Raw genomic sequence first — 17,465 nt, 5'->3', positions numbered from 1 at the left:
TGAGACCGTTCTGCTGCCAGGGGCAGAAGCCATGACTTTTAACATTAAAATAAGCAACATGGTATCTTTCCCTGGGCTACTTCTTTTTAGGCAGCTGGGCCAAAATCCTTATTTATTCAAGGACTACAGTCATTTATGGAATCCTGCCTGGACTCCCCAACTTTCAAGATATTAGGGGATTTTAATTTTAATTTAGAATAGTATACAAATGCTCGTACTTCCATGTTGCAAGATAATTTGGAAGGTTTGGGATGGACAGAGTCTCGGAGCCCACACATAAGGCACGTCACATGCCGGATGAATTTTTATTAACAATCCCTCTATTATGGTAAATAGAATATTGCCTTTAACCTGGACTGACCAGATGTCAATCTTCTTTACCCTACCAGGCATGAACAATCAAGTCCCTCTTGAACAAAACTCGCCTCACACTAAAGTACGATCCTGGCATAAAATCAGGCAGACGTTTTAATAGAGACGCTTGCTAATAGCATGCCTGTCCTAGCATCAGACCCCAGTATGGCATCCAAAACTTACGACAATTGGGTAAGGTCTGCCATGAACCAATTGGCCCCAGAAAGAATAGTTAAACAACTAAGGAACAAACTCTTTTCCCTTTGGTAGAACTCAGAGCTGAAAATCTTAAAATCTACTAGACGTAGACGCTTAGAACGTGGATAGAGGGCTGGATATAGTGAGATGGGTAAAAATAACTACAATTGTGCACTAACGAATATAAAGCCATTAAAAGTTACAAAAAGATCTACTACGCTAGTAAAATTGAGGCGCAAGAAACTCAGCCAGAGAGCTCTTCAAGACCATCACTACCTTGTCTAAGCTGGAACAGGGGAATCAATTCGCCCCTGATCAAGTTCTTTGTGATAAAGTGGCTAATTTTTTTCAGTCAAAGGTCCAAACAATTTAAGATGAAATAGCAGGTTGGATCTCCGCCCCTGCTATTTCACTCGCACAATCAAATGAAGACGTTTCTTCCAATGCTAGCCATTTGATTAGTTTCTCACTCCTAACCGTATACACAGTCAATGACCTGCCATTAGCCACTAATTCAGGGTCCCCCTTGGACCCCTGCCCCCAGACATAATACATATAGTCTTGGTTAAAGTTAGTACTCTAACAACCCCTCTCCTGAATAATTTCATCACGACAAGATACTACCCTGATTTCTGGAAGAAAGCGTGTATTAGACCCAGCCTAATGGAACCTTCCCTCGATCTATTCGAAGTAAAGAACTACTGTCCGATCTCTTGTCCACGCCTAGAGGCCAAATTTCGGAAGAAGCCATTAACTCAGATCTAACAGGTTATCTTGAAACCAATAAGCACCTAGTTTCCACCCAAAATGGTTTTTGAATGTGCCACTCTACGGAGTCACCGCTAATCAGGACCACTGAGGAAATCTGTTTGCTTATTGATGAATGATGATGGAGGCAGCCTGCCTGTACACGGGACGCCAGTTGGAGAAGAAAGAGAATGGGTGCAGTTTTATGAAGGGCAGCGGAGCGGAGGCGATTTTCAGCGTTAAGCAGTAAAACGACAGTGAGAGTGAACTACGGAAATTGAGATATAAGGCGAGACTTATAGAAGTGATATCGATTTGGAGACTTTAGACAAAAGTGCAGGACTTGAGAATATAAGGATACTAGTCCCTCCGCCAAGCTAATATAGCAACAGATAAATCATAAAAGCACCCGCGTGGAAAAAATAGAAAAAATATTGAAAATACTGAAGGCAGGTTCAATTTGAAGATAAGCCCTGACGAAGGTTGGGATTGGATCTGAACAAAAAGAGAAATAAAGGAAGAAAATCTTCGTGGAAACTTTTGGATGTCTTTTTGTATGGACTATAGCTAATTTTGGGCTATTATAAGTTGGAGTGCTTCAATTTTTGTTAAATTGAATGTGTCTAATCGTCGGATTACACAGTGAGGAGCTGGGTGTTATCCTCCCCTGAACTTTGAAGCACCTAGTGTTTGCATTTGCGGTCGAGTATTAAAATAGAAGGTGAAACACTTCTAGAGCGCTGGTAATCTCCAACTGCACCCAAAGTTGAATTCATTTAGTGGAGGAAACGTGCCTGTGCTTATCAGTAATTTTTTAGTGCTCATGTGAGGCAGACAATGCACTGAACGCAGCCCTGCCAAGTATCACGCATCTGCCGTGACGCTAACGCATTTCAGTGTGGTGTTCTGCACCACCGCACTGAAATGCAATGTCACGCTTTTTAATGCCACTGTCTCAACACTCTGTGCCAGCGCTGAAACTGGCTACGTCAGGCGGCTTGTGCGCGCGCCTATGACACCTCTATGCGCCCGCTCTGCTGCTCCCCGGCAGGCTTAGTAAATAGTTAATGATTTTGTCTGCAGCGGCTGAGTGCTACAATGTTACATTTTACCCCTGCCAGCCCGACTGCATTGAAATACCCGCCAACGGTGCGCTGCTGTCTGTCACAGAGTCACTGCCCAATTATACGGAGACCCGAGGTGGGGCCTTCCCTCAGCAGTGGTTGCGTCCTGGCTGGCGCGTGACCTCATGACCTGGAAGGAAGTGAGGTCGGATTCTTGAGCGGCGGGGAAATCAAGTGGAGCCGACGGGAGTGCTCTGACTGCTGTCCCGTCCTGAAGGCAAACACCCGGATAAGAAGCACCTCATCGAAATACCGGTCTGCCTCCTTCAGTACTGTTTGAAGAGGTCTCCCAGTGACCTTACAAACACAGGAAAGAGAAAAGGCACATTCAGGACTCTTCAAATGTCTTAGGCACATTATGCGTGTGGGAACCTTCAGAGGCTGAGACACGTGCTTCCGGAATCTTCCTTAATCATCCCTAGTTATCAATCTGTGTAAGCATCGCTGGAAAATGACTGAAAGGTCTTTTGGATAACCTAGTGCAACAGGCCCCTCGCCTTCCCTAGTGCTGTGTTCCAACATCATGTTTGGACCGTGAGGCTGAATGGCTAGATTACTGAGCGGTATTCCCCACTATGTCGAGTCTTGCCGCCTTGTCTATGGAGGATGGAGTATGTTATGTGGAAAGGAAGGTGTAAGGGTTTAATGGCCAGATTACTTTCTAGTAATCGCGATTATACCAATTAGCCGCTCTGCATCTATTGAATAGGCCGGAAGGAATTAGACGAGAAACTGCCACCGCCTCCCGCGCCGGGACCGAACGAGCACTCAGAGACAAAGTGCCAGAGGACTGTGAGACTACAGAACAAGACAAGTAAGTACTTGGTCAGGCAGGCTGCTTGGCTCCCAGCCCCCACCGACTTCACTTGTTGTCACAGTAGAGTGTCCACTGCAGGTCTCAGGTTTGTTCTCCTCACTGCTGAATATATGATGAAACGTGCTTTCCTGAATTAAGTTGGAACAAAATGCGTTCCGTGAGTATTTACAGGCATTTTAACTCAGGAAATACTAAATAGATGGACGGAATTGCATGTATTTATTGGCAGCGAGGAGGGTGCTCTTTGGCACTTTGAAAAGTATGGGCTGCCGGCGTCCCTTGCATGGAAATACAGCTGCCTATTAATTTCAAGTAAGTGTGTGTCTAGGGTTTTATAAGGCACTCTGATACCCATAGGGTCTTGTGACAGTGCGCGCTATAGAAATCGGCAAAGATAAATAAACGTGTAACTTGGAGACAACCTCACTTAAACACAATGAGGCCTGCTGCACTAGATAGCCCGAGACCTCCTGAGCAGTGAAAGCCTACATTTGGTGCTAACAGCCAGACAGGGGGTCTTGTGCATGCAGAGTCTGAGCAATTGGGGTTAATGCCAAATCTGAGGCATGCTGCACACAGAGTTTAAGGCTTGGGCGCACTGTATGCAGACTGAAGGTTGCTAGACACAAATATCCTGCTGCATGTAGGCCGAGACTGAGAGATGAGGCATGCTATCTAATAAGGCCTGGGGCACCCAGCTACACCATGCACACAGACACAAGCCTCCTACTTGCATACAGTATCGTGCACAGCTACACTGTGCTCACTGATGCAAGCCTCCTGCACGCACACAGCATTGAACTCAGCAACACCATGAACACAGAAGCAAGCCTTCTACATGCATACAGCATTGTGCACAGCTACACTGTGCTCACTGATGCATGCAAGCCTCCTCACGCACACAACATTGAACTCAGCAACACCATGAACACAGACGCAAGCCTCATGCACGCAAACAACATCATACAGCTGCAGACCCTGAACAAACCTACATTCTATAATACACAAACACGGGGGCGTGGCCAAGATGGCGGCCTGATCGGACGTGTCTCTGCGAGGCTCTCCGGCCCTGAACCCCAAAGCCCTGTCCTAATCGAGTGAAGTGCCCCCTACATGCACTAATTCCGCAACCGGAGCCGAGACAATTAGCACTGGTGCCTTCCCGCTACAATCAGGACTGTGCTGCTCCCCCGAGCCCGGAGACATTCACCGGCCATCAGAGAAATGGCGGCTGCGAGCGCCCGCAATAAGCCCAGAGTCCTCTAGCCCGAGACGGGACAGCCGAGGGAGCCAGGCGCGGACCCCGCCGCCCAAGAAACCACAGAGGGACAGCAAGCAAGGCGAGGCGGACCTCCGGAGGAAGCGGACGATCGAGGGTCCAGATCGCACGGCTCGAGCAACCGGATCACGCGAGCCCCCGGCTCGGGGCCTGGTCCGGAAGGTGATCGGGGCCGGACGACTGCTCCCGCATACCAGGCACTTGATGACCCCCCGGAGCAATAGCGGACTCCCGACATAGACGACAGCAGCCCCCGCCGCCACCAAAAGACTGAATACCGATAAACGGTGAGCGGGGTGTGCAGTGGCGAGAGCCTCAACTCAAGGAGGGCTTAGGTCGCGCGCTAGCAGGCAGAGGCGCAACGGACCTGTACCACCCCCGGACCTGGGCGGCCCTGCAGGCCACTGTACAGCGGTACCCCCCCCCCCTTCTCCCCGAGTCTAGCGAACCTACCTACCCCCCCCCGACAGGGAGCTGAAGTCGGCGGACCCCGATTTGGGCCTGCCCCGGGGGGGGCCCCAGCGGGCCGGGGTGGTGGCGCCATCTTGGGCTCGGAACGGCAACAGACAGGCACCGCCATTCTAGGCCGCACAGGGGCTCCTAAGTGAAGACCCGACCACACCTATAACCCCCCCAGAATCAGCATCCATTACAGAGGATCGGAAGGGGGGTCTCCGGGACTGGAAGTGGGGCTCCACACCCAGGCAACGCAAACGGGGACACGGCGGACCTTGCCCGATTCCTTCAGCCCACACCTCCCACATCAATCAGGCAGCACAAAGGGGACTTCAACCAGGACTTACGGCAGTTCCCACAGCCAAACCAGCGGAGGTGCCCACTGACCCCCCCGGCCTCCGGCACTTAACACGCAAGACTCCGTGGCACCCCAGCGGCCCCAGCAAGGACTGCTCCCGTCAGCATCATAGGGCCTCCTCGATTTCTACGTCGGAGCACCTAAGTCCCCACACACCGGCTCAATGGCTCACGCAGGACGCAAGGGGTCCCGCAATATCGTGGATCTTCTCCACAAGGGGGCTCCCAAAGGGGAGAAATCCCAGACCACAGAGTCCCCGAAGGCTCCGGCTAGCCCCCAAGGACAGGATGACGAGACCGCCCCCATCACCAAAGCCTTCCTAGCCTCCCTCTTTAACACACTGAGGGATGACTTCCAAGCCCTAAAACAAGAATTGGCGGGAGAACAGCGGGAGCTGCGTAGAGACCTAGACGGCCTGGGCGTGCGTGTGGCGGCGGTAGAAGAGGCAGACCAATCCTGCAGCATGGAAGTAGAACGGCTGCAACAGGAGATTCTTCGTCTTCAAGACCAGCAAGTGGACCTACAGTCGCACTCAGAGGACCTTGAGAACCGCTCTCGGCCGAACAACATACGGGTCCGGGGGATCCTGTTGAAGTCCGAAGGGAATAACATGGTCGAGTATCTGCAGGACTTATTCCGGGAGATCCTGGGGGAGTCAGAGGAGTTTGAGATACGGATCGACCGAGCACATAGGGTCGGCATGGCACGAAGGGCGCCGGCTCCCCCACCGGACATACTGGCCTTCATCCCGGATTTCCCCCTGAAGGAATGTATTTTAAGAGAGGCACGAGTGAAACAACCGATTCAATTCCGGAATGAGCCCGTAGCTCTTTTTCAGGACCTTTCCATCATCACCCTACAGAAACGTAAATCCTTCCGGATTGCGACAAACTTCCTGCGAGACAACGGGATACCCTACTCCTGGGGGCCACCCGTTTCGTCTGATCTTTCGATGGAAGGGATCACTGCACCAACTCAGGTCACTCCGCGACACTTGTGCTGTACAAGACATTGACATGCTGAAGGAAGCAGGATCTAGAGACGCTTCTCCAAGCAGATCACAAGATTGCCCCACACGAAGACCAGGGGAGGGCTGGCAGACGGTACGACGGAGGCGATCCCCGAGGTCTATCCCGAAACCTGACCCTGCCACAGTCGCTCAAGAACAAGAGGCAGCCGTGCAAGAAGTAGCGGATAATACAGCAACTAAACTGTAAGACAATATTATCCAGGGGTACACCTTCACGTTATAGCTTTGCCGCTGCCACGTTACCCTCCACAATGACTTACTACGGACCTGCGCTGTGCACAAGTAGGCCCGAGACTATGAGTAGTTCTCTTCTCAGGGGTTGTTCTGGGGAAGTTGGGGGGGGGGGGGGGCAGACAGGGGTGGGGGGGGGAGGGTTTTGTTGGGGTTGGTTGGGAATTATCCGGGTAAGGAGGGCATGGGTGGGTTGTCCAGTGCTCCGTTCTACACACAATGGTCAGAACCCGAGCCTGATGTCCCACGCCTCCTCAGGCGCGCTCTCCAGTCCATGCAATTTCCACAGACATCATGCCACCTACCACTCTTAAAATTCTAACTCTGAACGTGCGGGGTCTCAATAGTCCTGTCAAAAGACGTGCAGTATTGTCCCTGCTAGAAAACTCAAGGGCAGACATCTCTCTCCTACAAGAAACGCATCTGCTAACGCGGGATTGTCACCGCCTACGGTCCTGAAAATTCCCCACTCAGCTCTTTTCCTCTGGCCCTAACAAGACCGGGGGAGTAGCGATTTTAGTAGCGCAGGCATTTAAGGGTAAAGTCTTACACAAATGCACTGAAGAGAAAGGGAGGCTGTTGGCATATCGCTTTACTTTGGGAGGGCTACTGTTCACTATTGGGTCCATTTATAGTCCCAACGAGGGTCAAGAGCGCTTTCTCCACTCCGCCCTGACAGACATCACCGCTACCCCGGACAGACACATCATACTGGGGGGGGGGGGGAGGGGGGTGACGGGACTTCAATATGGTGTTCGACACGGTTTTAGTTTTAGATAGGTCAGCTCAACGCTCTCCCCAGGCAGGGGCCTGCTCTACCAACTGCACGGCCCGACTCACTGAGCTGGAGCTCCATGACCTTTGGCGTCGCACACACCCGAATGACAGAGAATACTCTTATTACTCTAACGCACATAAGACTTACGCCAGATTGGACCACCTCTTAGCCTCTGGTCCGACCTGCTCTCTAGCCACATCGACAGAGATAGGAGTACTATCACTCTCAGACCACGCGCCGGTTGCCACCACCCTCACATTGCAACCCACCTCAACTCCCCTCAGGGTGTGGCAACTCCGAGACACTTTACTACACAGAAAAGAGGTGGTAAAACGCATTCAAGACGTAATTCACGACTACCAGTCACACAATGCGAACGACGACACAACACAGGCTACACAGTGGGCAGCCATGAAGGCGGTGCTCCGGGGAGAATTCATAGCCATCTCTGCGGTGGAGAATAAGGATAGACAGCTGAAACGAGACAAACTTACTCACCAGGTGAGGGAGTTAGAACGCATTCACCAACGGACGGGGGTTCCCCGGATCTGGAAACAGCTTACTGTCCGCACTGGACACAGATCGGGCGGAATATGCAGCCTTACGGCTGAGACATGCCTATTATACAGGAGGGGACAGATGCAGCAGGCTGCTGGCAAGCAGACTCCGCGTCTTACGGCACCAGCAGACGGTAAAAGAGCTTTCCCGCTCCGATGGTAAGACAGTTATGGACGATGCAGAGATAGCGGACACGTTCCGAGAGTTCTACAACTCTCTCTATGCCGGGGAACGCCTCGACAGCGAGGAGGTGGCCGAGTATCTGAACTCGGTGACGCGTCCCTCCCTGGAGCCCTCGCAAGCGGAACACCTCGACAGAGACATCCGCATAGATGAGGTGATATCAGCCATAGCTAAAATCAAACCAGGGAAGGCCCCGGGACCAGATGGTTTCACAGGTCTTTTCTATAAGTCCTTCTGCACCATCCTGGCTCCGATCCTCACCCGTCTGTTCAACACCTTCTCAGAGCCAGGGGCTATCCCCCGTGACCTCCTACAGGCATCTCTCTCAGTCATTCCCAAACCTGGGAAAGACCAATCTAAATGCAGCTCATACCGCCCCATCTCGCTACTAAACGTTGATCTCAAACTATACACAAGCATTTTGGCGGCCCGCCTAAGCCCCCACATGCCTGGCCTTATAGACCCAGACCAGGCAGGATTCATTCCTGACCGCCTAACGGTTGATCACACCAAACGAGTCACTCACCTTATAGAGAAGACCTCCCGAACCCCCGTGGAACGTATGCTGCTGGCGGTCGACGCCGAAAAGGCATTTGACCGCGTCCATTGGCCGTACCTGGAGATGGTCCTGCGGAAAATTGGCATCGGTGAGAAATTCAGCACCTTCATCTTCAATTGCTATGCTTTCCCTGCAGCAGTAGTTCGAGTCAACGGCTACAGCTCCCGGAGCTTTCCCATCGAGAGGGGAACGAGGCAGGGCTGCCCTCTGTCACCTCTGCTCTTTGCTCTCTATATGGAGCCGCTAGCCCAGAGGATCCGCCAAAACGCGGCGGTGACTGGGATAAAATTCGGTGGTTACACTCACACCATTAGCCTTTACGCAGATGACGTCTTACTCACACTTGCCAACCCACGGACGGCCCTCCCCGCAAGCCGGACAGTCAAGTCAAGTCAAGTCAAATGATTTATAAAGCGCACTACATACCCAGAGGGTCTCAAGGCGCTTGAAGAAGGGTGGGGGAATTACTTGTCGAATATCCAAGTTTTAAGTTGCTTTCTGAATGCTAGGTGGTTCTGAGTGAGGCGAATGTGAGTGGAAAGTGAGTTCCAGGTTTTAGCTGCCAGGTAGGAGAAGGATCTACCTCCCATGGTGGTTTTGTTGATGCGAGGTACAGTAGCAAGGGCTTGGTTGGAGGATCGTAGCTGGCGGGAGGGGGTGTAGAAGGAGAGTCGTGTGTTAAGGCAATCGGGTCCAAGTTCGTAGAGTGCTTTGTGAGCGTGGGTTAGGAGGCGGAAAGTAATCCTTTTATTGACGGGGAGCCAGTGGAGGTTTTTCAGGTGACCAGAGATGTGGTCTTTACGCGGGATGTCTAGTATGAGTCTGGCTGAAGCGTTCTGAATGCGTTGGAGTTTTGCGGTGGTACCAGCGTATAGGGTGTTTCCGTAGTCCAGGCGGCTCGTGACCAGAGCGTGGGTGACAGTTTTTCTAGTTTCGGTGGGGATCCAGCGAAATGTTTTTTTGAGCATGCGAAGAATATTGAAGCAGAATGATGAAACGGCGTTGACTTGTCTGTACATGGAGAGTGAAGAATCCAGGATGATGCCCAGGTTCCGTGCGTGGTCCGTCGGGATGGGTGCTTTTCCAAGGGCCTCTGGCCACCAAGAGTCATCCCAGACGGAGGGGGAGGTACCTAGGATAAGGACTTCGGTTTTGTCTGAGTTCAGTTTTAGTCGGCTGTGCTTCATCCACTCGGCTACTTCCTTCATTCCTTCATGTAGGTTGGTTTTGGCCGTGTTCGGGTCTTTGGTGAGTGATAGGATCAGTTGAGTGTCATCAGCGTATGAGATGATGTTGAGGTTGTGTTGGCGTGCGATGACCGCGAGGGGGCTCATGTATACATTGAAGAGGGTGGGGCTGAGTGAAGATCCTTGTGGCACGCCGCAGATGACTTCAGTGGCTTCAGACTTGAATGGTGGGAGGCGGACTCTTTGGGTTCTTCCAGTGCTTTTCCTTGGATTCCGATGTTTCTGAGGCGCTGTAATAGGGTGCTATGACAGACTGTGTCGAAGGCTGCGGAGAGGTCGAGGAGGATGAGGGCGACTGTGTCTCCATTGTCCAGTAGAGTTCGAATGTCGTCTGTGACTGCGATGAGGGCGGTCTCAGTGCTGTGTTTTGCTCGGAAGCCAGATTGTGAGGAGTCGAGAGATTTGTTGGTTTCGAGGAATGCGGCGAGCTGGTTGTTGACAGCTTTCTCAATGACTTTGGCCGGGAATGGAAGGAGCGAGATGGGGCGGTAGTTTTTGAGTTTGGTGGGGTCAGCTGTGGGTTTTTTCAGAAGGGCGCCGAGTTCGGCATGTTTCCAGCTTTCCGGGAAGGTGGCGGAGTTAAAGGAGCAGTTGATGACGCCTCGGAGGTGTGGTGCTATGATGGAGTCTGCTTTGTTGAAGATGTGGTGAGGGCATGGGTCTGTGGGGGATCCTGAGTGGATGGAGTTCATCAGGCGGATGGTGTCCTCAGTGGAGATTGGGTTCCAGTCATTAAGGATGTTCAAAGGGGGTGAAGGTCCTGCAGAGGGTTGGGTGGGTTGGTCTCCGGGTCGGCTGTCGAAGCTGTTGTGGATGTCTGCGATTTTGTTGTGGAAAAATGAAGCTAGGGAGTTGCAGAGGGCTTGAGAGGGGGTGATGTCGTTGGAGTTGGCTGAGGGGTTGGTAAACTCTTTGATGATGTTGAATAATTCCTTGCTGTTGTGGGCGTTGTTATCTAGTCAGTCTTTGAGTGCGGCTTTCTTGGCAGACCGGATTAGTTGGTGGTGTGTGCGGGTGGCGTTTTTGAAGGCGTCCCTGGTGCTGGTGTTTGGGTCTTTTTTCCAGGCCTTTTCGAGGGAGCGACAGAGTTTCTTAGATTTCTTAAGATCGTCGTTGAACCAGGAGGCGTTCTTGCTGCCTAGCTTGATTTGGCGTTTTTTCAACGGTGCTAGGATGTCGGCGCTGTTGGATAGCCATTGGGTGAGGTTAATGGCTGCTTGGTCGGGGTTTGAGGAGTGGACAGGGGGGTTTTGAAGAAGCGATGAGGAGATCTGGTCGATGGTGATTTTGTTCCAGTTTCTTCGCAGAGTAGGTGGAGGATGGTTGTGAGTTGTGGTCTTATTGTAGCTAAAGTGAACGCAGCTGTGGTCCGTCCAATGTAGAGTTGTGGTGTGACTGAAGGAGACATGTTTGCTGGAGGTGAAGATAGGGTCGAGTATGTGACCTGCGATGTGGGTGGGGGTAGTGACAAGTTGTTTGAGTCCGAGGTTGGCGAGATTATCCAGAAGGGTGGTGGCGTTGCTGTCATTGCTCTTTTCCAGGTGAAAGTTGAGGTCTCCCAGTAGAATGTATTCCTCGGAGGGGAGGGCGTGTGGGGTGATAAAATCAGTGATGTCTTCAGTGAATTGTGCACGGGATCCTGGTGGTCGGTAGAGGAGGGTGCCTCTGAGTGTGGTCTTGGGATCGGTTTGGATCTGGAAGTGAAGGTGTTCGGCGCTGGTAAGGTTGACGTCTGAGCTGGTTGAGATGCGGATGGAGTTCTTATGGACGATAGCGATGCCTCCTCCTGTTTGGTCGGTGCGGTCCTTACGGATGATCTTGTAGCCTTCCGGGATGGCAATGGTGATGTCTGGGGCAGAAGAGGCGTTCATCCATGTTTCTGTTAGGAAGGCGACGTCCGGAGAGATGGCGTCTAGTAGATTCCAAAGGTCGATGGCGTGTCTGTGGACCGAGCGGGTGCATTTTAGGTGGTTGGTGTCAGATCTCGGTTTGCTGTTAGTGGGTGAGGAGTTGGTCTTGGTGCCGTCATACTTGCAGGAGTTGCAGGAGAAGGGTCCATGGGTGTGTCTAGGAGCGGCTTGGACGCAGTTGGGGAGACGGCCGGGGTTTAGGGCTAAGAGGGTGGTGGCGTCGTATGTAATCCGGGTGGGGTAGGTGGTACAAGGGCCAGGGGGTCTGGCGCTGGGCGCGGACGGGCTTACCTTTGGCGCACCTTCGGCGCGCATGGGGCGCGACCGCTGCGCGTGAACGCTGCGCGCAAGAGCATCTGTCATGAGTGGGAGGGGGAGGGGCGAGGGAGGAGCAGCTGGGAGGCGGGTGCGTGGTGGAGGGGGCGGGCTCTGGGCAACAACAACAACAACAGCAATGGCGGCTGGGGCGGAAGCGCCGACCGGGTCGGGTGAAACCGACCAAATAACTACGCGGGGCAGCCACACAAATGCCAATGCAGGGAGCAAAAATAAACAGACAATGAAGCAATTAACAACAAACACGGGCACACGATCTCAAGGCAGCTAATGCAGGGGTATAAACAAACAGATAAATAATGCAGCAATTAACAACAAACACAGAGCTAGAGAAATTTGCGGCGGTGGCCGGTTTCAAAATGAATGCTGATCAATCATTGGCCCTTGATCTTTCCCTGACACCCTCCACCAGGGAACACCTGCAGACCACCATACCCCTCCAGTGTGCATCGGGGGCAGTGCCTTACCTAGGGATCCAATTGGCCCCCACACTCCCTGCAATGAGAGCGGTTAACTACACCACGCTCCAAAAGAAGGTTCGCGGGGAGTTAGAACGGTGGAGAAGCCTACCCCTTTCTTGGCTGGGCAGAATTGCGGCTGTCAAGATGACAATTCTACCCCAAATCCTATACCTCTTCCGTGCATTGCCGCTCCAGCCCCCCGTGGGATGGATCCGGCAAACGCAGGCAGATCTCGCCCGCTTCATCTGGCAGGGTCGGAAGCCGAGGATGCGGAAGGCCTTGTCCATGCTTGCCCCTGAGGAGGGGGGGTTAGGAATACCGGACCTACGCAAGTATTTCCAAGCAGCGCAATTGCGCTATCTGGTGGAATGGAGCAGGTGGGAGTCCGAGAAACCCTGGCTATTCCAGGATCAAGCGATAGCGGGGCGCCCACTTCAGGAAATCCCATTCCTTCACAAAGCGGCCCGACCGGCAAATCTCTACGCTTCATTCGTCACGCGGGTCCCGTTACAAGCGTGGGATGCCACTAACGTGGCACATGATCTCACCACCTTCCCCTCACCGCTAACAGCTCTAGTCGACAACCCAGATTTCACCCCGGGCATGGAGAAAGGAGCTTACAAACACTGGCGATTGGCAGGATGCCGCTGCCTCTGTCGCGTATATGGTCCGGAGGGGTTGCTCCCCTTCCCCCTTTTTCGACAGGAATACGGCTTCCCGGAAACGGAACGCATGCGTTACCTTCAGGTTCGCCATTGGTCCCTACAGCCACAGGTGAAAGAGACAGCCGATCGACTCCTCCGGCCGTATGAGAGATGGCTACTGACTCGCACCTCGGACACCAAACTCATATCTGACATTTACAAATTCCTCCAGCCACAATCTACCCATCGCTACATTCCCGGAAGAGAGCGCTGGGAGAGGGAACTGGGCAGGACCCTGAGCCACAAAAAATGGTGCCAAATATCCTACCGAGCGCGACACTCGGCATACCACTCAGGGCTGACTGAGACACTAAGGTGACCACATATTGGTACTACACACCGGAACGCATCAGTGAAATGGATCACAGCAAGGACAAGAAATGCTGGAGGGGCTGCGGACACTTGGGCACATTACTGCACATACTATGGGACTGCCCCCTGATACAATCATACTGGACACAGGTAGTTAATGACGTAGATACACACTTCCACACCGAGCTGCCCCGTTTCCCTGCCTACATCATACTGGGGCTCCCCAATTCCTTAACATATCCCCTGCGCTCTCGAAGAGGACGCCAAATGGCCATTGCCCTGGGCTCAGCGATCCAAAATATCTTGATACACTGGCGCACGGCAACCATCCCTTCGACTGCAGGTTGGCTTCACCGGCTGTGGGGGGTGTTGGGGATGGAGAAGATGTCCCTCACACTAGCCGGAGACACTGATCAATTTGAGGAGTTCTGGCAACCATTCCGCACTCTACTGGCCACGGAATTCAGAGAACTCACATGCCCACAATACCTGCGATTGTTACGCCTCTCGACTCCGAACGGAGAGGTCTGACGCAGGAGAGATAAGGCGGGACTCGGAACTGGGGCCTGAGGGGGCGACACGGGAGGAGACTGACTTGGACATTGGATGGGGGGGGGGGGGGGTAGGGAGGGGATTGTTGGGAAGTTGAGGGGAGGGAGTGAAGGGGTCTTCACCTGGTTGGCACGTTGCACCTTTCCTTGCAAAGCAACGCAGCAACAGATCTAATGAGTACTGGACTTTCATAATGCTCATTTCAGGCGCTATCTGTACCTTTCTCATGTATACTAGCGCTGCTGATGATGTGCTGTCTATCATGTATGTTTTGCCCTCCAGGTGCATATTTAAAAAAAAAAAAAAAAAAAAAAAAAAAAGAGTTAAACCTATAATACACAGACACGAACCCAAACCCGGAACAAGGCTCACCAGAACCGCATCGGAGAACACTACTCGGGGAAATCCTCCCCGCACCGGGGCAGAACAACGATTGAGAACCTTCACACCCGAAGACCGATTTCCTATCCTATGAGACAGCCATTACCTCTTATGTATTCACGAGGAAATCACCTAATTTCTTGAAGACTCCGCCAAAGATTGGACACCATTTATGTATGTTACTTATGAAAGACTAACAACCTGAATAGTCTGAAGAAACGCACAGTCCGTGATAGGATACATTTCTGATCACCTGGTCTCGAGCGGGGCGGGGTTGGAAGTATCACCGGCCTAGCGACCTTTTGTGCGCCATCATAATCCTTCAGCCCTGAGGAGTTGCGGAATCATCGCATTTCTACGCGATGAAACACGTGTCGGCTGGCTATGAAGAATATTGAATGAACATTGGAACAAAAAGACATTAGAGTTCTTTCTGACAGCTACAACTTGAACGTTTGAGGTGTCAACTAAGGCACCAAATCTATACTCTTTTTTTCTACTGTGGTGTGTGCGATAGGCATTTGTTTTGTCTTTGTTCAGCGTGTGGTTCTTATCCACACACTTGTTGAGGGGTTATAGGGCTTATCCCCTTGCTTTTCTGCACCACCGCCCTTGCCTTTTCGATATTACTTGCATGCATCAAAAAAGGGGCTGTGCGCCTGGTATCTCCCCCATCCCAACAAAAACCCTTTTCTCAATTGAGTTCATATAATACACAAACAGTAAGACCTGCCTCCATAAGGCAGCGCAATAACTGCAGGGCAGTTTGAGGCCTGCTGCACATGGGGCAAAGATCTGATGCCTGCAGTGCTCAGAGTCAGGCAGAGATCAAGGGCACACCAAACTAAGCAGTTACTAGTCTTTCTGCAAAGTTGTGTCACTCATTTAATTTACTTTTAGAGGAGCACGTGGGTGTAATTTTTGATATGTATATGTTTCCCTTGCGTTCATTGCTTGATTTTGCTAGCGAGAAAGTGACACTCATAGTTGTTGAATGTCACTCGTAATTAAACTGAAATTTTGAAAATGTCACACATAGCAATCTAAAACCTTGGCAGCTATGTGAACAATTCAGGAAGTCAGAGCAAAAAGCAATTACTCTTACAATATTTCATACCTTATTAAAATTTACAGAACATTTAGGGAAACTATTGCAATATTCTTTAGAATTTTGAATTTACAGCCAAACTGAAGAAGCTCATTAAGTAAAGCCTCTTTCCAAACATGCGAACCTTCATAATGTGGTAACACTTTCTAATCCACTACCTCATGAGCAAGTCCATTATGTGTATTTTTGCATCGATTGTGGGGCCCAGAACGACACTCAACAATATAGAAAGCACTTGACAAGGAGTGAATGGAATGCAGCATTTATCAGCCTTTGTGTAAAGTTAGTTCTCACGCAGCAAAAGTACTGCAGCTGTCCATTTCTGCAATCTGCCCACATCTCCTCTTAACCCCTTCCATGCTCATGACGAGCTCAGCTCGTCATGAGGCACAGTTGAGCTGTGCTGATGACGAGCTCAGCTCGTCATGAATGCAGCAGAATAGCAATTTCCAGCACAGGGGAAAAATAAGAGCACAACTATTGCATCGTTTATCATACCCTGCGCCTTTGCAATACCTCATCTGCTCAAGATCATTTGCTAACTCCACCTACATGAACTCACTCCCCCCCCCGCCCCCAACCAAATGATCACATTAACTCCTACTAATTTAAACCCCCACAGACAGTAGAATAATTGCATGGAATTCAATTTAGAGCACAAGACTAATCCCAATAACACTCACTGGATCCCCCAGCAAACGCCATCTAGTTGAGTAATAGATGAGAGAGAACTAATAAATTATTCTAATAATGCAACAGCTTTGAATTTTCATCAGCTCAACTTTCATATTTCCCCCCCTCCCCTAGCCAGCAGCCACGCCCACAGATCGGTAGCCCCTCCTATTCAGACTATCGCCTTTATCATTCCCTCGTTTCCATAGCTCCCTTTTTATTCCGTTGCCCTTTCCCGTTTGCTCAAACAGCTCTTAGTATGTTGTCTTACCGTTTCCACTTGGCTTTCCAAAGACCGCTCTTTTTATACCACGTCAATATTTCTTCTAAACATCTGTTCGCCCAGCACACCTTTTATGCCTACACTCAAATCCCAGCTTGTGACACAACATCCAGTGCTCCTAATATGGCACACTCACCGCCACCGTAGTTAAGCCAGCGGTAATACTGTGAAAAGGGGAAAAGTCGTCGGTAGTAGAGAGGTAGCAGGTCGGGCAGTGCGCCGCTGTCATAGTCTGCCATGGCAAAGTTGTGATGGGTAGTATGCTCCACAGACAGTCAGCAGGAACCAAAACGAACAGCGCGGGAAATCACGTCCCTAGTGGCATACTGGGAGATGTGGTCCTTCCACTTAAGTACTATAAGCGTGTCAGGACTTCGATCGGCAGCCATCTTGTGGTAAGGACCAATGGCATACCGGGAGATGTAGTCTTTCAATCGATGTATTGGCCTGTGCACCATGGTCCTTGAGCGTCAGCCATCTTTGGGTCAGGCACGACTTACGTCGCTTGCTTTTGTAGTTAGACGGCATCCATTCGGTGTCAGACGCTCTATGATTAAACGGGAATCTTACTACAAGAGCCGTAATCATTCGAGAGGTTGTCATTTTTAGATAATTTAATTTATGACCCAGGCCTCCTCCTACGTGGTAATCTTGTTTCTTAAACTTCAGACTAAGCTGAACGTGAAGTTTTCGCCCGCTGTCTGTCTGCCGTCTTTGATCAGGCACGGAATTGTAGGAACATTTAACTTCTTGTATAGTGTCAGACCGAGTTCCCTGTCGAACCTAACGTCTCGTGTCTTCAGGGCCAATAAACCCCAGGGGCGTGT

At 51.2% G+C, this 17,465-nt stretch overlaps 1 protein-coding gene across 1 annotated transcript in view; it reads right to left on the bottom strand.

The window, feature by feature from the left end:
- Nucleotides 1-16,967, bottom strand: part of PRIM1 (DNA primase subunit 1) — a 51,729-nt gene extending 34,762 nt beyond the window's left edge. The window contains exon 1 of the mRNA XM_086959764.1: nt 16,775-16,967. Coding sequence (XP_086815890.1) covers nt 16,775-16,877 — 103 coding nt within the window. The 5' untranslated portion in view covers nt 16,878-16,967. The remainder of the gene's footprint in view (nt 1-16,774) is intronic.
- Nucleotides 16,968-17,465: the final 498 nt, after the last annotated feature.

This window comes from Lissotriton vulgaris, chromosome 1_1 (assembly GCF_964263255.1).
Source record: "Lissotriton vulgaris chromosome 1_1, aLisVul1.2, whole genome shotgun sequence".
Taxonomy (NCBI): Eukaryota; Metazoa; Chordata; class Amphibia; order Caudata; family Salamandridae; genus Lissotriton; species Lissotriton vulgaris.
The sequence above is the reverse complement of the archived record's forward strand: the minus strand, read 5'-3'. Positions and strand labels throughout refer to the sequence as shown.